Below are 24,305 nucleotides of genomic sequence, written 5' to 3'. Positions count from 1 at the left end.
ATTGAGAAGCTCATTTTACTTTTTATTTTAGATATGAAATTGTATGCCAGAAATATAGTAACATTAAATGAAACAATGATAATTATAAAATTTGTATGGAATATTAAGTTAAACAAAGAATCGAATCACAGTGATTTCTATTTCAAAATACTGAAAGCGATTAAATTTAGTCATGACAATAATATTTGACAAAAAAAAAAAGATTGATAAACAAGAAGTAATATAATTTACAGATATGCACATGAAATCAAGTGTGGATTTTCGAATTAAACACTAATTCTAGGCTTATACAGCATTTAAAGTTGAAGAGTTAGAATTTCGTCAATATTCACTTGACATACAAGTAACACATACTTAAATGCTATAAAACGAATTAAACTCATGACACAAGGGTTTCTTAAAAAAAATAATCCATATCAACTTGTACTTAAATAGCGTAATAATTCATGGTACAACTGGGCAGGCTTTTGCTCTGAATTCCAGTTATTTCATTTTGCGAGTCGAAGTCAAAATTAATTTGCATATCTTGAAATCGGCCTAGCATTTAATTATTTACGGACGGCAGAGATCCTTTTTCCTTTGTCTTCCGATTCTAACTAATGAGGTTTAAGCCTTATTCATTATTCTGACTCGAAGTTCAACGAGGGAAAGAATTCAATTCATTTTATCAATGCCCGTCTATCGCCTCAGGGTTAAAGGTAGTCGTTTTTTCTTGTTGTTTTATTATTAAAGGACCTTGCTTAATTGCTTCATCTGAATTATCCTGGGATTATTTCTTGATGCCTTTTTGTAGTTAATTGAGGCGATATCTTTCTGAATTTAATATTTACAAATGACTTCATTTCCGTAATTGATACTTTTTGTTGTTGTTGAAAAACTAATAGCTTTATGAAACTTCGAAATCCAATATTTGTCTTAATGTAAATGATTATTATTTCTTTTTTTTTGGGGTCCAGATTATTGATGTCTTCATTATATTATGCTCATTGTTCGGCAATTATTTGGCTCTGATTATTTATACAATCAACAAGTTTAGTCGTGATTATAAATAATCACAAGTAATAATGCATGATTACCGGTTTAATCATATTTATGTAACAAATACTTAATACTGACGACAAGCATTCATAATTTAAGCAGCAGTTTTCTATTGGTGTACAATTACATTTCTACAATACTAAAATTAGCTCTTTTGTCATGAAATGCAAAGAAAATTATAGAATTTATCATGGATTTTAGGGCTAAATCCTAGGGACGGGTACCGCCAAATTTGGCGCCAAACTTTAAAGATAAAGTCTCCAGCGTCTCTTGAAAATATTCATAATTTTGAGAAATAAAATTCTGAAGATTACAGCGTCCGCGGGGCTTGGCGAGTAAAATTTGGCGGAAAATTGCCAAATGGTACCCGTCTCTAGAACTGTACCGATCTTAGAATACCCTGCAAAAAATGTACATTCGAAAATTCATATGAAAGTGCAGGAAATATAAAGGATTAAATATACCCTATTGATCTATATCCAGGAGACAGTAAAATACTCAAAAGCAATCGAAAATGAAATGGAATAGTGTAATGTTGAAAATGGGTGTCATTCCTCAATTTTTCCTGTAACGTAATAATCATAGTAGAAGCACATCAGTAAAGGTATTTTCATGAAGCCTTTGAAGATGAAAGGAAATATAGATTGACGATGCAGTGACATTCTATACCGACTCATGTTATTAGAGCGAAACAATATTGAGACACATAAATTAATTGCAGAATATGCTAACCCAAACCAAAATGTTTATTCGAGATTTTTTTCAACCAAATTTAACTTATTTATTTATTTATGGTAATCTGTTTTCTATTTTCATTTATATAATCATTGACAAAAAATAATTGCATCATGTTGTCGTAGAAGCGCCTTTAACAAAATACATTCGCTTCATTCCAAGACATCTGGAAGTTATGCATTCAAAAGTTAACTCAGAATTTCAAAAGTTAACGGCGATTAAGCCATCCATTCTGCGTTTTAATAAAACCTTTTTTTAAACTGTAGTAGAATACTTAATGCAATTAAATAAATTAAAAAGATCACAAGAGGCGAAGATCAAAGATAAACTAAAGTTTCAAAACTCATTTAAGCGTGTGCAGTTTTAGGCGCTAAGAATCCAAGGGTCTCGTAGATTTATCGTCTTTCTTTCCCATCCATAAAAGACGTCAAAAGGGCCTTCCTTTGCCCTTTATTCATTTCAGTCCACTGATTCCCAGGAAATTGCAAAGCGTTAAATTAGATTTTTTTTGGAGGAAAAATCTTTATTTCCCATTCTTTCAACAGATTAGATCAATGGATTAAGAGCCTGTCATTCTTCATCCTTTGCTAATAAAGATAATTAAAGAAGTATCAACTGATTAGAGAGGATCCTAGATAAAGAGATATTCTTTGTACAGGCAATTAAAAGCTTTTGTCGATCCATTTACTTTTGTTCTAAAGGGCTAAAGAAAGGCATATAACTGAAATAATTGTTTGTTTCTATGGCACGAAATGAGTAAAAAAACAATTCCGGCTTGATAAGGTATTTTACTACTCTTTTCTATTAATGGTTCTTCGAATGGCGCAGGTGGAATGAATACTAAGCTATTTCCTTCCAGCTATGTTATTTCGATTAGATGCTCCAGTTGCTTAAAAGTTAATGAGAACGACAAAAGGGATTGCAGGGAAAATAATTCGGTGAGATCAACAGTGGTATAAATTTTAAGTTTCTTAGTGGAAACTGGTATATGCACCGCTCTGTCTGTTGGCTTAAGGGACTGCTAACGCTGGAATGGATTTATCAATTATTACATGCTTCGGATGACTTTTGATATTGGAATAATTGAGTAATTGAAGTCTTATTTTTCTCGAAGTTTTGTCAATAAAATAAATATAAACTAATCAGAAGTCAATTGCAGGCTATTATGTGATTGCTTGATTTTTGGCCTTTAATTTCAGCAGAAACAGAAAATTATGCTTTACATACTTATCTGATAATGAATCGTAATCCATCTTATCAGTTTCATCTGTTCTGTATTTATCTGCATCTGTATTTATCGTATAGGGAGAGCATAATGTTTTCTTCCCATTATAAAAATCTATTGAGCAAAAACTATATCTTTGGAATGTGTAAACTATAAATTTCTTAAATAAATTTGTAATTAGGCTAATGAGTAAATTTTAACCTGTGAATCCTTTGTATTTCGAAACATAAGATAATACTATTCTAGTTTTTACTCCTGACTGTCCCAAATGCATGTTCGGTTTTGTTCACTACTATGTATATGTCCCTCGAATGACAAAACGGTCATTCGAGGGACTATCAATTTTGTATCAAAGTTGGTTTTAATGGGTCAAAAAAGAGATATACATAATGCATATTCGGTTTCCTCTACTATACTGCAAAACCCAAAATTCCTATGTGTGCAAATGAAAATAAAAATAAGAGCGAAGGTGACTCTTCTATGAATCAAAATTTAAAATGATTCATAGAGGAAGATTAAACACCTTTATTAGAGAATATTTCAGGAGATCACTCCTGCTGATTTTATCATGCTATCAAAATAAAATTCGAATTGAATTTAAGTTTCATAACAGCAACTGCAATAGAGAAAAAGTATTCTTATAGTCCAGTGCTTTTAAAACTGTAAATCTGCATGAAGGCTAACTAAATCTCATCTGAATATTTGATTTCTTAAATTCTTCAATACTTGTAAAAAAACTCCCAGAAATCTTTTAATTAATTACTTTAAATCTACAAAATAACTGCTTTCAAACAAATCTCATTTTTATCTGCAATCATAAAAATTTCTACACTAACTTCATTAAAATTTTACTATCTTCAAAATAAGAAAATTCCTTATATAATTCATATTTTTGCTTTATAGCCAATTTTCTAGGTAATCAAAGACAATATCTCATTCTTGTTCTAATCATCATATGCATTTTAATTGAGTCATTCAAAACTCGACTGTTAAATGCAATACTTGCGTAGTCCATACCATAATGAAGTACCGGCCCATCGATTGAAATATTAAAGCTTTCTCCTGAACCTAAAATCATCGATCCCACAAGCCCCTTTCAATCCATTAAGTCCACTTAATAGATCCCTCTGGATTATTATGAACCCGATACTGTAAAATTAACTACCCCGACAGATCTATTACTCAGTTATCCCTGTATTCAGCTATCGAGAACAAATAGCACGTGCATCCATTTCCGTATTTTCTCTAATAGACTCATTTAGTGAGAGTTGAATTTCTTATTCCTATTGAAGTGTTACTTTCTAAAATTGAGCTGCAGTAACTGATATTATTCTTCCTGATTTCTTATAACATTTATCTTTAAAATAAAATTCCCCTCATTGTTTTGATCACTGGTATAATTTTTTGGTTAGATCATTGATATATTTTCAAGACTATATTTTCCACAGATGTTTTATAAACGTGTCACGAGAAAGGAAATGGAATAGATAAAAAAAAATCAAGTGGAAACTATAATTCACGATACCACATCATACAATAACTTGTCTGTTCGCGATTATGCTAAGACTTTTGTTCCTGTATAGTTGGTTGTTAGCAGGCTTTTGCTAAGGAAAATTATTTCTGAAAGGAATATGAATGAATTCTGAAATGAATAATGAAGATTTCATGAGGAAAATGATGAAAGCCCATTTTAATAAAGCGAATAAAAAATGTTTTGGTAAATTTTTAATGTTATACTCAAATTTGAAATTATTTATAATTTCCGTGCAATAAATGTTCAATAAAATAAATCATACTTTTAAATTTAATCTTAAGAGATGCAAAATGTGTCTGATTTATACTAATTAAGATGATATTTTGTATGTGTGTTTCGTGTGCGCGCTCTACATGCCAGACCGTTTGATCACTGGTTACAAAATTTGCCACATGTATATTTTGGGATATGAAGACGAACACGTAGGAGTGATTTAAAAAAAAAAGAATTAAAAATTAAGCTCAATTTTGGCGTTTTTCCGCAATAATTTTCGAAGATATTATCTGAAGAAAATGAATTTGACACATTTTCAAAATTTAAAACATCTTTTTTATGATACTAATGTAGAGTTTTAATTAGTGGCCATTACCATTCCATTGTTATGCTGAACGCATCCAATTCAATTTAGTTTTATTATATTGTAATAGATGGCACCATGGGTTCTACTAATCGAAAGTGCTTCGTCACGTGACCATAAATTTTATATAAAACGAGCTGTTGGCATTTACTGTAAATAAATTATTTGTTTTTATTTAAAAGTTTCTTAATTAGTACCCTAGACACTGATCCAAATGGGATTGAATGGGCATTTTGTCCCACCCAGTCCTACACTAATATAATAGGGGTGCAAATGTTTACTGAGTTTCAGCAATTTTTAAGATAATTTTCAACAATATGGTTGCATTGAAGTTTTCATTGTTTCATCCACTATCTGATAGCTTGGTTTTCTTCCATTGTTGAAAGTTAAGAAGTTAAGTCTGCTGTTTAATATCTGTGTAGCTTACGTGACATATAAAAAATTGAATTTATAAGATAGATGAAACCAAACATTTACGTTTTTCATTGCACCTTGATATTATGGGATTGATTTCTATTAGAAATGCTCCTATACACAATGAGCCGAGTATATGCAAGACAATTAAAATGACACATCTTTAAAGTCTAGCAATTTCATGACATCATGGATATGAATCTATATCTAAATGATTTAACTGAAATTAAAGATAATCTATGTCTTCAGCAAACCAACTGGTTCGTAAAGATTATTAAAATAATAAAAATGACTGTGTGTTTGTGTATGTGCGTTTCGACCTTCCACAGGCCAAACCATCTGACCTATATATACCAAACTAAATACATATATACTTTGGAAAGAGGAAATGGGAACTCTAAGCACTTTTCTGAAATTTTAATTAATTAAAAATGAAATGGAATTGTGGCATTTTTCTGTGACATCATTTGGAAATATTACGGAACAATAATGATTTTTACATCATTATAAAAGTCTAAATATTATCCAGTGATAACAATTTTGTATATCCAAATTAAGTTTTAATTTTAATCAATTGCTTAAAAAATATTTGACGCATATTTTCTAATTATTTATTAGACACAAAATAAAAACAAAATTGAGTTTGCTCAAGTGCAATACGCATGCATGGGGAAAAATAACTTTCATACACGTGCTGTCATTACGCGAACAAAAGCTGAAATTAAAAGATTATGTTAACTCTTACAGTAAATTTAATACAGAAAGATTTTATTTTTAGCATCTCTAAGGAATAAAATTAGCATGAAACATGATATTTTCTAAAAGTGTAAAGAAAAGGGTAAATTTGAAAATAAATGTATTATTAATTCAAAAATTCTGTAGCATTTACAGCAAACATGATTTAAATGTACATATATATCAAATAGTCACTCTAACCAGGTCAGATTATCCTAAGTTTTAAAAAGTTAATATTAGGCATATACACTTAATAAGAAAATGATCTAAATGTTGTAAAAAATACTATTTTATTAATTTGAATCAATGAATCATCTGATGGATAAGGAATTTTTTTTTTTATATAGACCTTTTATATTTCGTAAAATATTAGTCGTAAAACATCGAGTGCATTCAGATTAAAATTGAGTGAGTTCCGAAAATTTGAATATTACCATTTTATAAAAATGCGTAATACTAGACCACTCTATTGACTGTCTAAAGGAAAATGCGAAAATCAGTGCTCGGGCTTACTTTAAGGCTGATAAGTCTAAAACAATAAAATTGCTGATTATCCTAAAATAGTGATATTCGAAGCTTCATAACTCGGCCTCAGATTTGGCAGCAGAACATATATAATATTTATATTTATTTAAAAGTTGGTGTGTCAAGAATAATTCTATAATTTACAATCCTTAAAAAAAAGGATTGTATAAAATTTAGATTTCCTAATTTTTTCCTAAGTACATTTAATGACTGAAGGAAAATAAAACATTATTATCAAAATAAAATTATCCATTTAAAAGGGAAACTAAATACTGCCTATTATAATGAATCAAAATTTTTTTATTGAGGGAATTTTTGTGATATAGCATAAATTATAAAAAATATATTCTGTAATTCACTTGAAACATCGTTAAATGATCAAGTTTCCTTTAGGCATATCTTTTAAAAATTGTTTGGTTTCAGCATGTATTACTTAATTTAATCATCTTCGCTTCAATTTAAAGTTCAAATTTTACAGAAACTGATAGATAATTAGAGAGATATATAATACAATGAAAAGAAAGGAGTAAGGCTTTTATAACATTTAATTAAATGGTTATCAAAATTTTATGCTTAATATTTTGCTGAAGATGATATTTAGAGACCAAAATATATAAAACTTTTAATTGAAAATATTAACGAGTATTAATCCTGGCAAACCAGCTGGTCGCCAAAGGCGATTAATATATCAAATAAACAGATACGTATTTGCTTCATTTTCTTAATGGGTTGATGGGTTACATATTAATTTTAATTTCAATTTTTCATATTCAATAAAATATTGATTCTAGTATCTTCAATCGATGTTTAATATATACATTCCAGTTTTATTAAAATGCAGTGCTGGATTTAGGGCTCACACTTTCTTGCCCTCCCCACTCATCAATTCTAAATACAGCGCATTCCAAACGCAACAGATGTTTAATAAATAAGCAGTGTTAACATTAATAATTATTTTTTCCTTTGTAAGTAAAAAAATAAATAAAGAAAGAAAGAACGAAAAGAAAAAGTAAGAAAGAAAGAACGAAAAGAAAAAGTAAGAAAGAAAGAACGAAAAGAAAAAGTAAGAAAGAAAGAACGAAAAGAAAAAGTCAAGAGTTAAATAATTTATATAACTCTTTTGAATATCATTTACTTTTATAATCACTCACTAAAACAGTAGGAATGACCTATCTTCTGATTTCTCTTTTCTTTTTGTATATGACACATTCTGCTTTTAATATTATGGTATATGGCGAAGAGATCTGAATCCATTTTAGACACGATTCTGAAATTTTGATGTCATGTCTACTTACCATATTTCACTTATATAATTCATTTCATTTTTAATTATTGCGTTCTTATATACACAAAAAGACAAATAACCAAAGATTTAAATTATTCAGTCTAAAATTGGAAAAATATCTACAATTTTAGCTATTAATTAGATATTTTCTCAACTTTCGCCCAAAATTTGATTGAAATCCAACGTTTCAGTTCAAAAACTCTCGCACTAAAATCTATACTTCCATCTGAATGCGTTTGTTGAACTATCGTATCATAAAGAGATAGGCATTACTTCAAGATAAGTTTCTCTAATTTTTTAAGAAAAACTTAAGACTTTCTCTGGCCTCGAAGTCGAACTTTTGAGCATTTCCTCTTCTTATTATTCATTGATGAGAAAGTTGAAAGAATTTTAGTTCATATATTAATTTCAATAAAGCCCTAACACAAAGGAACATACCTTTTTAAAATTTACAAAATGTTTACAGAACTCAGTTCCGAATATTTAAATCAATTAATGAATAAAATGTAATAAAATTATTGAAGAATGTTGCCTTGAAAATAATATAGTAAAAGAATTAAACAATAAGGAATGTTATGTAAAAAAAAAATCAAGAAATATTAAGCTAAACTTACAATTTGATTTGAAATTTGTTTTGCCTATATTATTTAATCAGTACTTCATGCTTTTAGGGTTTTGTTCTAAAGCTTATATTTTTGATATTTTTAATTATTTTACTTTTTAGCGCACTTATTAAAATCTCGTTTTTAAACATTTTCTTATTCGTTTTATTCAATGAGTTTTAAATAATTCAATAATTCATGAATAAAATGAGTGACTTCAGTATATCTGTAATTCGCAATTAAAAAAGTTTATTTTAATTTTTATTTGTTTTTCGAAAGTTTTTTACAGTTATATACGCAGATTTTTATGGAGAAATTTAAAATCTACTAGGTACAAAATAAAATATCAAGTTATTGTAATAAAACGTAGAAAAAAAATAATTGATACAAGTATGTCGACGTGATTCACAAATTCTTATGAATTATGCAAAAGATGTTTAATTTTGTTTATAAATGCTTCTCTGGTTAAGAAAGATAAATACCACTAAGTGCTGCTGCGTATCACCGCAATTCAACGTTTTCATTATTTTTCAAGAATGTGAATCATTAATATTTTCTTGACCAGAGTTTCTAATTTTTTAAATAAAAAAAATGCTCACAATTAAAATGCATCGTTTTTTTTTTTTTTTTGAGCAAATCGATTTTAACAAAAACTTTTGGCATGATGATTTTAACCCTTTGTCCTCTGAAAAGTAATTCGATGCATATATGCTCACCTAATACAAAGATTTGTTAATTGCTTCGAAAAATAAATATATATAATTTTTTTAAATTGAATTCCCCCCTTTTAATTAATTTCATCTTTTTACTACTCTGCAGGTATTTTTAACAATCAAAATGAAATAAATGAATCGTCGAAATGTTGCACTGCCTTGAATGGTGACTGAGAGGCACCATCCGAGTGCAAAGAGCTGAAGTGCTTCACATAATATAGATCTTATCAAGAATGCTTCAGTCAGGAAGGCAGAGTACGAAATAACAGATTAAAATTATTAAATAGTAAAAATCTTGAAAAAATAACTTAGTCCATTTGAAATTATTTTGAGCAAGCGATAGGATTAAAAAAAATTGATTGTAAATGCACAGTTAATTATGTTCAATTGGAAGTCATATTATCATCATACTAATCATCGGAAAACTGGCGGAAGTGATCTCTACTTTTTCATTAACAAAAGATATTCCATCCCCACCCCACTTTATTCACCTTTAGCTTATGGATCTCGTGACAGACCATACAATTCATAAATGTTCCAAAATTTATTATTATTAAATTGTTTATTTATTATTATCATTATACTGTTTATTTATTGCTTATTTTTAGAAATCATTAATTTTTCTACTTCATTATTAGTATTTTATTCATTAAATTATTTTCTATTTATTTATTTACTGATCGCAATTTATAAAAAACTAAATCCTTACAGTCAATTTTAGTTTTCTAAGATGTCTCTCCCCCCCCCCCCAAACTGAGATTTAATAAATATTTTTCTTACTCAAAATTTTGGATCAGTCAAATTGTTTTGGGCAGTAACGCCAGTTTTGCATTCGCCTAGTTTCACGGTGCTTTGTTTTTTTCATAATGTTTTCTCACAAATAAAACTATTCCGTTGGTTGCGCCCACGATCTCATGCACCCTCCACGCCTGGTGCAACCCTATTTACTCATTATCCACAAGTTCGGTGTCCTTTCTTTCAATATGCTGTGAAACACGCGAGCGAAAGGTGCTGCAGAAAGTAGATAGACTTCAGTGACGCAATGCGCGTGCCTTCTTCCTCCTTCCGCCTAACCTTGACCTTCACTCATTGGCCTCTTCATGAAGGAGACCAAAGAATGAAGGCTTTCGTCTTTCATTGAAAAGGCTGTTGATAACCAGAGATGCAGATGTCTCTTCCCTAAAGTCCGATCATTGTTCATTTTTCCCACACCAGTAGGGGAACGGGTTTATAGATAAAGCAACTTTTTTTTGATACGTTGCTATATGTTAGATATCTTATTTTAAAGAAGAGAAAATTATTCTTTTTGGCAGCGAAAATGGTTTGCAGATGGTCATACTTTGCACATTTCTTGACAGCGGCTGATTTTGGCATTTTGCTACTCTTGGCGACGTTCTTTTAATAAATTTGTGAATTAATTATCACTTGATTTTTATGTTGTAAACTTAAGACTCACTGTCATAAATTTCAATAAAGCAACAGACATTTTTATATATTTATTGGTTGCAATAATTGCGAATCTACAATTTTATAAATGGATAGTATTTATGTAAAATTTTTGATAATTATATTGTTGTTACTTTTAACTTATAATATAACAAGCGATATTTTTTAAGCAAGCGTTCGCCATACTTAGGTGAGGTGAGTTGTGTAACTATTTTTTCTTTCCGCTAGTGTGGGCCAAGTAGATGTGCAATTGTCTCATTTTGTTTGCATTTCGATTACTCTATTGGGGATAATGAGTATAAATGACTTTCTATGGCGGTCTATACAAGACTTCATATCCTTTTTAGAATAGATTGAGTCAATGTGGGCTATATAAAATAACTAGTTGGTTTAGTTTCTTTTTTCAATTCATTTTTAATTTATCATTATGTTACTACTTTATCATTTTTTTTTTTGAAAATTTAGTAAAAATTCATTTTTTTAAATTTATTTATTAGTGCGTAGCGTCCACATACTGTTCATTCTCGGATTCGGAAACCTTCCGCTCTTTTGCGCATGCGTCAGAAGGTGTTTATTTCGTCAAAAAAGGGGGTGAGCGGAAAGATGAAAGGAGCAAAGATTTACATTCACCAATAGAGCAAACATAATAGGTAAAGGGAATTAGGAAATGTAGTAACCTCGCATCTTTCTGTGTATCACCCCTTATCGAAGTACAAACATCGAAACGTGCTAGTTTCGGGATTCTGAAACGAACTGTATATACGTAGTAGTATATACAGTTATTTATATACGTAGTACTGTATACTGTACTGTATAGTATAGTATGCTATACTGTATATATGTAGTATATGCAATAGTATTTACGTAGATAGTCGGTGCTTATAAATGATGAAATAATTAAGTGTCTGTAAGGAAACAGGTCTGGAAACATCTGGCAATTTACTTCACAAAATATTAATATTATTATCATATAGATGATAATATTAATATTATTCTAATATTTACTAAATTATAAAATTTGTATTTATGGCAAATTTATTTATCTCAGCACTAAAATAGTTGCATCTTTTTAATCGACTCGCCTATAGGCCCCTCTTAGCGATCGAATAGTTCCCTAACTTGCCTCATTAAGAATCCACTACTGCTTCTAGTAGTAATAGTACAAGTAATTTTTTTCTTCTCCCTCATTTGTAAAAGATTAACTTTCTCGGTAAACCAAATTTGGAAGCTGCTTAGTGCGACTAGACTGAGAGGGATCCACAAAGAGGTTAATTAAAGAACTCAGTGCTCTTAGGTGTCAAATAAATAAATTTGTTAAACATATAAATTCTATGAATGATTAAAAAAATAGGATAATATCAATACTTTATTAAGTACTAGCCGCCTTTGGCGACCAGCCGGTTCGCTAATCTTAATGTTCGTTAAAATTTTAATAATTAAATATTTTATGCAATTTCTACTTTAATAGCTTCTTCATCAAAATATTTTAAAACTTCAAATTTTGATTATCATATAATTCATTCATAATATTATAAAGGCCTTCAGTCATAACGTAATATGTATCTCTCTCATTTTCTGTTAGCACCCGTAGAATTTATGCTTTAAATTAAAGTGGAAAGAATTTATCTTCAATTAATATAATAATATTTTTTACTGAAACAAAGCATTTTTTTATAATCTGATTACTGAAAATAGAGTCACTCAGCGTTTAAACTTTATGGGCACTAAAGAATATCTTTTTAAATTTATGTAATATCTCAAGAGTTGGTCAACAAAATTTTCTTAGATTCATTATGAGCAGATCGATTATTTAACAATGTTTAAATTTAAATGCATCAAACACTAAGAAAATAAAACGAATCGTTTAAAATAAACGGTTGAAAACGGTAGAATTTATGCTTTAAATTAAAGTAGAAAGAATTTATCTTCAATTAATGTAATAATATTTTTTACTGAAACAAAGCATTTTTTTATAATCTGTTTACTGAAAATAGAGTAACTCAGCGTTTAAACTTTATGGGCACTAAAGAATATCTTTTTTAATTTATGTAATATCTCAAGAGTTGGTCAACAAAATTTTCTTAGATTCATTATGAGCAGATCGATTCATTAACAATGCTTAAATTTAAATGCATCAAACACTAAGAAAATAAAACGAATCGTTTAAAATAAACGGTTGAAAACAGGTTTTAAAAAAACTACTTAAAAAACGATGTACTTAAAACTATAAGCATATACAAAAAATATATAACTAACATAAATACAATTTACTTACAAAAGCATGCAACTAACCCAAAAATAATTTAAATCATCCATTGATAACGTTGTCATGGCAACAATCAGAACAGAATGCGCATACGTGAATTTTCTTCGCCGGTTACGTAACGCAAATACGTGATTTTTTTCTACGCCAGTTGGGGTAACGCTATGCGGATTAGAAATTTTTAATTTCCTTTATTCGGTTTTATTTTAATTCAAAAGTACTTCAGAATGAATCTGAAAGATTGATTCATTAACAATATTTAATTTTAAATGCATCAAACATTAAGAAAATAAACAGAACCGATTGAAATAATCCGCCGAAAAATTTTAACCCTAGCCTCATTACTGTTGGGAGAAAAAAAAACTGAAGCCTTTCTCGTTTGGCGCTGGCTATGATGGAAGATTTTTTTGGCGGAAAAGTTGGCGGTGGGGAAAATGGAAGATTTTTTTGGCGGGAAAGTTAGTTTTTAATTAATAATTAAAATTCTAATTAAAAATTCGAAAAAAGAAACCCCAGGTGCACATTCCCAACCTCCAAGGTATACATGTACCAAATTTGGTGGCTGTATGTCAAACGGTCTGGCCTGTAGAGCGCCAACACACACACACACACACACACACACATTGAGCTTTATTATAAGTATATAGATAAATGGTCTGGTTGCTACATATATGTTTAATTACGTTCACTTAATTATTTGAATGTTCGCAGTATTGTGTTTTGAATTAATAATATTGTGTACAAACGTAGATGCTGGGCATATTGAAATCACGACAAACAAATGAAAACAAATACATATTCACAAAATTAATCTAAAATAATCTAATAAATTTATCTAATGAACCTGTTAAAAATGTGTTGAAAAGGGAGATTAAATTGACCATCTGATTAAAAGAGGTATCCTACAATGTGTACTGCCTATAATCTCAATAAACTAAATAAACTAATTGGAACTACTACTACTACTATTGTTTTTAAATTATTCATCTCGAAGAAGCAGTGCATTTCCGAACTCTGTTTCGGATTGGAAAGGTATTCCAGACTTGTCCCGAATTTTATATATATATATATATATATATATATATATATATATATATATATATATATATAATTTATATTATAGGAATCAAGTAGATATGATTTTTAGCTATCAAATTTTGTTGCTGACATAAAAATCAGATATCTTGAATTAGGATCTTTAATTTTGCATCTCAAATTTCCATGTTGCCAGTTAGGAAAAAGCATAAGTTCCATAGACGTTTTATTTTATTTTATTATTGTAATGGCATTTCTCTTATTACTGAATCGAGATTTTTTTTTTTATTGTTATGATACATTTATCATCAATTGCATAAAAATAATTAATGAGCAAAACTTACAGAAATGTACATTATTGTTGAAAAAAGTTCCAAATCAATATAATTTTTGACTATAAATCTCCTATTTTTACAATGATGAAATTTTCTAATTTTATTAGAAATGCTTTTGAAATTTTAATTTAATTAGGAAAGAAAACAGCTATTTTATTAATATATGCTTTTAAATGTTTAACTATTAAATGAATTTATCCTCTTGCCATAATAATTAACGATTTTGTCCTCGATCTACCTAAAGCAATGAGAATACATAAAAAATTTATGTTTAAATCCTTAATTTTAAAAAAAAGCACATTCTTAAGAGATTTTCTTGGAGTGCCTTTATATACGTGATGTTTCATTTCATTTATCTGGCATCTTGAAGCTTTTATGACTTCAAGTAGAGTCACGTTCTCCATTTGCATATTAGCTTTGCGGTGGAAGCATTATTTAATTTGAAACGAATTAAAACGTCCCGGAAAGAGAGCATTTACAATTTTAATTGCCCTATTAAATTTCGCGAGCATAGAAATAAAGGAATAAGACTGAGTGATGCGTAAATGTTTCTAAATTGAGAAATTGTTTTTAAATATTTAATAAAAAAAATTAATAAAAATGTCTTGGTTTACAGACTCGGTAAATATTTATGTAAGTGTTCATAATATGCTCGTGTTTGAAAAATAATTATTTAACTGAATATTTTGGAGAAACCGAATAAACACTTTTAATGATAGCACTAAATGGACAGTTTCTTTTTCACATAACGTTATCATAAATCAGGCGGTTTTTCCCTTGTAAAAAGACATTTTATTGCATAGTATAACTAATTTTGTCTTTAGATTTCTTGATTGGTAGATAAAATAAAATATGCATCGTATGCATTACATTTTCCTTTCATTGATAGCATTCAAAATTAGACACAGATTTGTCATTTTGATATCAAGATTACAAACAATATTTTATTCTGTTTTATAATACTCAGTGTTTGCATACGCACAGATAAACAAACTTAAATCCCCGATGTTTCCTCCAAAACTTTTGATAGAAATCTAAAAATTTTGCAATAGAGACTTCATATTCAAGTACCCTCTTTGCATTTCCAAGTTACGTATTCAAAACTAGCATATATAGTTCGTTAAAAGGTGATTTCGCTGAATAAATTTTTTAACACGAAACATTTTCAAAATCTGGTGAATGAGTTTTTTTTTCTTGACGATTACGATACTTTTTTATATTCTATGTAGGCGGGGAAATGATAATTTTTTTTTTAATTTAAAAAACCTATTTTCATTAAGTCTAAATTCAGAGCGCTGCAGGTAATTCTTTGTCAGTTTAATTTGCCTCGGTCAACATTTTGGATTTTAAAGGTTATAGGATTGGTATGGTATTTGACGTTAAATTCTCGGTTTGAAGATATATAAATCAGAGCAGTAGTCCTTTTATTCAGTGCCATACAATGAGATTTAATGTTGATGAGGACGATTCATGGGCCAGCGTTCTTCTCTTAAAATTCCTATAAGTAATTTTTTATTGAAAATTTTAATTTTTAAATGAGAAATTATAGAACAGATGAATTGTAAAATAAATGTAGTTTCAAACACTATATCTTTTTAAAGAATAGTAAACATATGAAAAATTTCTCTGTGCTGTCGTTCCATAGAGAGTTAATGCCGGCGTCCTGGCCTAGGGGTAGCGCGTCTTCTCCGTGATCTGGGCGTCCAGGGTTCGAGTCCTGGTTCGGGCATGGTTGTTCTTCACTTGTCTTCTATTTGTGATGTGTGTGAAAGAGCCCTCCTGTAAAAGGGGATTGTGCAAGCGAGTGCGTGAGTGTCATCTTCATATGAGCTAGAAGTCCGACTTCTGCCCTCGGGTGCGCAGGGGTCCTTACCCTCAGAAGCTACTGCACCCCCTTTCCGTGGTAACGCTAACACGACATCATCATCGTAGAGTGTTAATAAAAATTGGAGACGAGAAAATTTAAAATTGTCGGATTGATCCCATAAATGAATGCAGTTTTCATTCGTTGTATTTATAAATGTCCCCTATTTAATTTTTCTAAAAATAATATTTTCTCGGTTTTTTAAAATTAGAATACAATTATATATAGAATTTTAATAAATCACATCTCTTATTTCCTTAATTAATTTCTAGGATATACACACACAAAAAATAGGTAAAAAAGTGCTACTTTAAATTTTTCCTTTATTTTTTTATAAAAGTTTCCCCTTTTCGTAATAAAAAAAAAAGAAAGAAGAATTTTCTCAACATTTTAAGAATTTAGAGAGCGGAAAAAAAAAACAATTGTTTCATCAGATTAAAAAACTATCACATAAAAAATAAACTTATTACATTTTCATGATTATAAATTTTTATTCATGTCTTTATCATAAATTTTTTTCATTCCTTTCACTTTTTCCTGACATTAATCCTATTTTCTAGCTGAAACAGACATATTTAATTACGTACTTTTTTTCTATCTTTTTCAAATGAAGCATTTTTTTTTTAAGGATTACAAGGAAAAAGATAATGCTTTCTTTTTTAAGCCTTCTTAGAACTGACTTGGTGAGAAATAATTATTGCGTTTAAGGCATGTTGTGATATTAAAAATTTTGAATGGCTCCTATCATTTTGCACTAATTTCTCAAAAACAACAATAGAAACTGTGAGTTGAAATTCTTAACCTGTTTGTACAAGTTAGATAAGAACCGTCGGATATGTGATGCAACGGGGGATATTGTCCCTTCTATTTCTTTATATAAGACAGCATGGCATATTTTGAGTTAGCGTCGTAGAATATTGCAGATGATCTACTTTTTTTATTAACTGTTTTTTGATGAATCTGTGACTGCTTTTTTAGACATATTGGCTTCGAAACTTGACGTTAATCACCAGTTTAGATGGTAAACACACATCTCTTTTCATTTCGCTGGTCGTGTTTCTGAGTAATCACGCTCAGTCGCACACTTGTAGAAGCAATGACAAATAGCCAATGAGTGAGAAAGCGTGCCCCAGAAACACAGGAAAAATTATTCATATTTGTCTTTAATAAAACTATTTATCGGTTTGACTCGACATTGTTAGGTTATATTCATTTTGTTTATCAATGGCTCCTTTTTTTATTATACATTTTTTGCATTTATGTCATTTTTAAATTATCAGCAAAATAATACATGGTCAAAATAACAAATGGGCAAATATAAACTAATTTATAAAAATAAACAAACAAATAAGCCGAATGGATTTCTAAAATACAGTTTACAAATACTTCCGCAAATACAAAATTTTTATGTACAAATTTATATATATAATGATATCTCTAAATCTAAAATTAAATCCTAATTAATTTCCTAAATTTTATCTTATTTTAGCATATATTTATTCTAAAGTGTCCTCTCGTTTCCTGATCCAATTCCACCTTTTTTTTTGTTTAATTGATGCTATAGAAGCTCTATAAAAATGCTTAAATCAGCTGTTCTCACGCTCCGAGTGAAACGATAAAAATGTGTCGATCTAAATAATTCTTTTAAAAGATCCCTATATTTCCCTTACCTAAATCGACACCTGTAAAGAAATCCCTATCTGAATCTCAGAGTATATAATTAAGGGGATAAATATTTCGATCGCTTTTTCGCTCTTTTCTGCTCTTGTATCGCTTGAACGAACGTCAGAATTTATCTAAACCATTTCATTTTTGAGTAATCGTATTTACATGAATACAAATGTAGAGAGCGGCAAATATTCAACGCCTTGACGGATTTGGTTTGAAGCTGCACATAAGGGCTACAATTTTAATTATAAGATAACATACTAATTTTCATACATATAAGCTGTGCTATTTTTGATTAATTGCTTTTACATGTATACAAATGAACAGATTGGCTCGCTTGATTAACTGATTGGTTAAAACTTTGAAATGGATTTAGACATTCTATAAATTAAAACTAGTGTACCAAATTTCATTTATTAAGCGTTTTATGTTTTTTTATTATTGCCATTATAGACATACTTCCTGTGAGTGGATTTCATTCGAAAACTGAAAATAAAAACTTTATCAATTTAGTATAAAGGCTAAATTCCAAATTTCAACCGTCTAGTTCAAAATGCTTGAGCCATTAAGTTCATAGAAAGACATAATTACAAAAGTAATCTTTCCGAACTGAAACGGGGTGATTTGTTTAAATTTTCTGCAGCACGGTCAATACCTTTTGTTTGTATATATTTCGTATACGAAAAGTAAAACAGAGTATTAAAGTCTCTCAGCATTGAAAAATTTCCTGTCATTACGCTTAAAATTCACATTTATGTTTGAATGGTATTTTATTTTATTTTTTTATTTATATTTGTTAAATATTTTCGCTTTTAAATAAAATATTAAAGTTTGTATTGAAATTAAGTAAAGTAAATTACACTGAAAAAATATTTCAAATTGTGGCAAAATATTTCAACTTATACTTTTCAGTCAACTTACATTTTTAAAAATTTTAAATTATTATTGAGAGATTTTGATTTGTGTAAATACCCACAAGTTATCTGTTGCATGTTAAAACAAAAAAGAAAATTCAGTTGACTGAAGTGCGGAAGTTACAGTGTGAGAGTTGGAATTTTTTGATGATCCGAAGATATATTTTCTATTTCTTTATTTTCTATATAATGATTTATACGAAATCTACGAAATTGAAACATAAAAGATACGGGAGAAATATGAATCAGTACAAATAAAATGCAGCCTGCATCCTCCATGCATCTTCATTTAGGCTATGTTTGGAATAAAACTCGAAATTCCTTACTTAGTGACTTCTTTTATGTGACTTAAACGTCATTCTAATTCTCTAAACTTCCCTAAAGGATTTATTAATTGAATCCTGTTCGGAAGACATTGTTTATGAAGTTATTTTGATTTGATTATTTTATTTTGTGCATTTAGATTTATATTGTATATTAAATATTATACTCAAACTTTGTGAAGCACAATGATTGCTAGAAAATGCATCTGATTTCCATCCATATATCAAAAGAAAGTAAATGTTATTTCGGTTTTGGTTTCGTTTTTAAGTAATTATTTTTATTCATTAAGGGTAAAAGAAATTACGGCTCATATATGAAGTTTTTTTGTATATTTATTTATCTATCAGTTAAATAAAGGACCATAACAGGAAAAAGAAGCAGTTAATAATCAGCTACCTTTTATTAATATTAAAAAAAGTCATTGGAAAATAACAGACATCATTAATCTATTGTATTATTTTCAAAAATTTCAACTATTCAAAAATGTCAACTAACTGTCAGCTCATACATAAAGTTTTTTATGTATTTGTTTATCTATCGATTAAATAAAGGATCGTATCAGGGAAAAGAAGTAGTTAAAAATCAGCCGCCTTACATTAATGTTTAAAAAGTTAAGGAAAAATAACATAAAACATTATCTATTTTAGTATTTTCAAAAACTACAACTATCCGAATGTTCAAAAATGTCAATTAACAAATCGTCTGCAATTTTTAAAAACAGCCGATTCACATGTCACAGATGGAAAATAATGACATTTATCGGAATAGTTAAAAAATCTTTACCAGTAAATCAGATCAAATTAGGATAATACTTTTCAGTTAGCCAAGCACAAAAACTAAATGGTTCAGTTGCCACTTACAGTATACAAATAAGTTACCACAAATCCCCTCAAGTTAGATCCTGAGAGCTGATTCATTACAAAAACTTTAATCAGTCATCATGAAGCAACGAAAGTTCAACCAGCTGATGCATGGAAGTCAAACTCAAAAGCACACAAGAGACTGAATCAAGTTTCGTGAAAGAAGCTGCATGGATCCGAAACCTGCCCACAATTTCTTTTTCTCATTGTTGTAGGGGAAAAAATCTTGATAATTTTATTCCAAGTCATAATGTGGAATCACGTGGTGTCGTATCGTGATCTTACAACAATAACGGTCATGCTGTTCCTAACCAACCGTACTGGCCACTGGGTCATGGTGTCTCTGCTATCGTCCAGTTATATAAAAACATTGGAGGCGGGGGTGGGGGTGAGGGAAGAAAACCGTGACGAAAGGTACGTTTGTTTATTTTCAAACACCATTTCTAGCAATAGCAAACGACCAAATGATCGTTAAGGAAAACAAAATAAGAAGGATGTATTTGCAAAGTTCAAATAATGGAAATATTTCATTAATGTGAATTCTGCTTTTTCTGAACAAAAAAACCAATATTTCGTTAAAATCTTGTTTCTTTTGATTATGATTGATATTTGTTGGCGTAACTTTACTTTCATAATTTTCAACAAAAAAAATTTCGAAATTTTTGTCACAATTTTGCTCTATTAAATCAAAACGGAATATTTCCTTTAAATTTATTTTCGCTTTGTGGATGGTTAACATTATTTGGAGCAACTTCATATGTTTCTGATTTCTATTGAAAAAAATGGGTAAAATAGAATTTCTTGTTTTGTCTTCAGTTGAAGTAAATAATCATAAATTTTTATACAAATAAAATAACATTTTTTCGGGGATTTTTAAATGTAACCATAATCCTTAATATATATCAATTATTTATGTCACGTTTGGCATAAGATTCAAAACTGCAAATCGATGAGTAACATATGTTTTTACAGATTGCTAACCATTAAAGAAGTACAAATTTAAGGAGTTAATCGGCGTATTTAAATTAAATATGGCAAATTTATCTTTTATTTTTTAAAGAGCAAATTTTAGTAAAGTTCATTCTCTTTATCAAAGAAATTTCTATTAATTTAAAGGAAAAAATAATTTTAATATATTAGAAAAAAATTACATTTACTGTAGTTAATGAAATGAATGAACAAAAATCTGTATACTTTCAACGGATTATTATTTCTTTCTTTCCAACGATTATAGATTTACTAATAGCATCTATTGAAATTTTTTAAAGTTTCACAATATAATTTTTTTATTATCATTTTTTTTATCATCACAAAAAATAATATAATCTAAAAGACGATTAAAAGCAATGATTTTTTTATTGGGTAATTCATTTATTGAATATTATTTATTTTAAAATTGGGCAATTATTCCTCTCATTAAAAATAATTAATTAATATCCGAATCGAAATTTTTTATTTCTACTTTTCACAATAAATGTTATAAAAACTCTTATTATAAAAAAAAAGTTAAAAAATCATTTCGTATTAAAATAAAAAAGATACTTAGAAAAATTAAACATTCAGTCTGTATAGAAATATCGAAAAGGAAAATCAGAAAAGCCATCATATCAAAACAATAAATATAAAATGAAATAAACTAAAAATCATAATATCAATGAATGGAAAAAAATTGCACACAATAAAGGATCACAGATTTATATAGATTTGAATATATTCGTGGATTTCAAAAAGGCATCTTATGTAATTTTGTAAATCATTTTAGACTCTCTCAAATCAAAAATAATAAAATAATCCAAACTAGCGTCATTTCATGGAATAAATGCTGAGCTTGTGTTACTAAAAGTATTGTTGTTTGGACGGAAAGATATCCAAGAAATTGAGAATTTCTTATGTTTGTCTTCATTTTCTTTATTTCTCGACCAATGTTTCGATTCGACACAAAAAGTAACTCCAGATCCTTTCGTATGAATAATTCAAAATAGTTTTGTCCACTCACCAGATTGTGTCAAAGAATTGAACATCAGCCTGTGTTTGGGATGTCTTTTCGCCAAAACTTGTCCCTTATACGACACTGTGACGGAAGAAAGGGACGAAGGGTAGGAAAAGGCGGGTATTTGAAATGGAAAAGTACATCTTCTTGTCACTTCACATTCTCTTGATGGCAGAAATTTCGAATATATATAGCATGTCATTTTAGCATGCAATTCTTCGAACCAGAATATATTCTCTCTGTAGTATAGCAGATAGATAAAAGGGAAGATAAAAAAAAATCACAAAGAATTATGTGTGTGTAAAACGCTTGTGGGAGCGTAAAATCGGGCCGCATTTGTTAACCGTCATTTGGCAACTTCTCGCACATTGAAATGTTTACTCTCACAAATAACACTAATATTAAATTTGGAATAAAATCTCTAAATATGCTTCAAATTAGTTGCATGTATCTTAGCTTGAGAAAGCAAAGATTTCTTTAAATAGGAATATTAACTTATAATAGAGATTTTTTTTATATCAAGTATAGCATTTTATATAATATTTTTGAACCTTTTTAAATTTTTATGTTATTGTAAAAAGCTATGCTAATAATAAGAGTGGAAACAGACTAAAAACCCAAATTCATAATAGTTTTTTTACTGTTAATGTTCATTGTTATTAACATAGAAATTTTATTGAAAAACTGAAATTAAAAGAAGGATAAACTAATTTTAACCTCAAAATCTAAACAAAATTTTAAAAAAAATTATTTTCAACAATGTTTTTTCATTGTAATAAGTGAATTGTTGAGCCAATAAAATAGTAAAAACAATTTGGTATCAAATAGAATAATTTGTTACCAAGAAATATAAAAGAAAATTATGAAATAGTTATAAATAATAGATAAATCTGCCAAAACTTACCAATTGTAAATAATATATTTTCAAAAGAATAAATGTTTTAGTCATTATTTACAAAGTATTTTTCAATTTTAAATACGGAACATGATTTTTAAAATTTGATAGGTAAAGAAATAAGAAAAACGGTCATAGATGCATAGAAAAACCCAGTTTCGCGGAAAAGATGAACCGCTTTCCAAATGAAAGAATTTCTTACCTGTTCTAAGGTCTTGAGAACTCCCATCTTTTGTCAGGTCACTGGAATCGTGCTCGAACTTCAGGTCCTCAATCAACGTGACGTCACACCAAACAGATAGTGGCGCGCTCTGGTAACCGCTCTACGAACTAAGGGTCGTCGACCGTTCCTTAGAGAGGAATTCAGTCAAGTTTTACATGGATTCATTCACGTTTCTCCCTTGGGAGGGTTTCCCCATTAATTATACGTCTGTTTAAGGTCAAGTGGCCGGTATATTTGATAACCATTATTTAAAAGATGTTGAAGAGAGAACTGAAAGTTAAGTATGAAACGTCGCCTTAATATAATCACGGTATCGTTAAGAATGCCATGATGGTTGGATCGAAAATCTCAGTAGGCTTAAGTTCAGTTATCAACGATATCATAATTATTGTAATTTTGACTAAGATTTGAAAAACAGCTGCAGACTGACCTGATTTGCTGAAATTGAACAAAAATGGAATGTTATTATAAAGATCAGATGAGACGAAATGAAACTTTTATTTGTTTGCATTTCAAAATTGCTGATTAGGGAACTGAGAGAAAATAGGATATTGCTTATAGACTGAACCATGTAGCTTTCGCTTATTCAATCCTGTATTTTCTTTCATTTGATACATACATTCGTATATTAGTTCAATATGTTTGAGATACAATGAAAAGAAAAAAAAAAACATATGCAAATCATTTGGCGTCTTGAATAAGAAACACATCATCCCAGCAAAGGCGGATTTCCGACTAAACAGCCGGATTCAAAGGGACCGCAGGCAAGATGGTTAAAAAGATGTTATTAGTCTAATGGTCAAATGAATAAATTTATGAAAATTACAAACACTATGAATCATAAAATAATGTGACAACTTTATTAATACTTTTATCGAGCATAACTGACCAAGTTTCTGTCATCTTATAACTAGGTTATTATATACACTGGACATCTGCTTAAATAATAGTGTGCATAAATATGGATGCCGCGTCATCATGAATCATAATTAATCAATACAAACTGTGCATTTTCACAAGTTCATTTCATGCATTAAGTTTCATTAACTCTTATTTTCAAAGTTATTAAAATAAAAAAAAAAATTATCTAAAATAAATAATTAAC

General features: G+C 29.0%; 1 protein-coding gene across 1 annotated transcript in view; it reads right to left on the bottom strand.

Moving 5' to 3' along the window:
- The window catches only part of LOC129981412 (uncharacterized), a 43,231-nt gene extending 20,025 nt beyond the window's left edge, over positions 1-23,206 (bottom strand). Inside the window, exon 1 of the mRNA XM_056092246.1 lies at positions 23,180-23,206. Coding sequence (XP_055948221.1) covers positions 23,180-23,206 — 27 coding nt within the window. The remainder of the gene's footprint in view (positions 1-23,179) is intronic.
- Positions 23,207-24,305: the final 1,099 nt, after the last annotated feature.

Source organism: Argiope bruennichi, chromosome 8 (assembly GCF_947563725.1).
Source record: "Argiope bruennichi chromosome 8, qqArgBrue1.1, whole genome shotgun sequence".
NCBI lineage: Eukaryota > Metazoa > Arthropoda > Arachnida > Araneae > Araneidae > Argiope > Argiope bruennichi.
The sequence above is the reverse complement of the archived record's forward strand: the minus strand, read 5'-3'. Positions and strand labels throughout refer to the sequence as shown.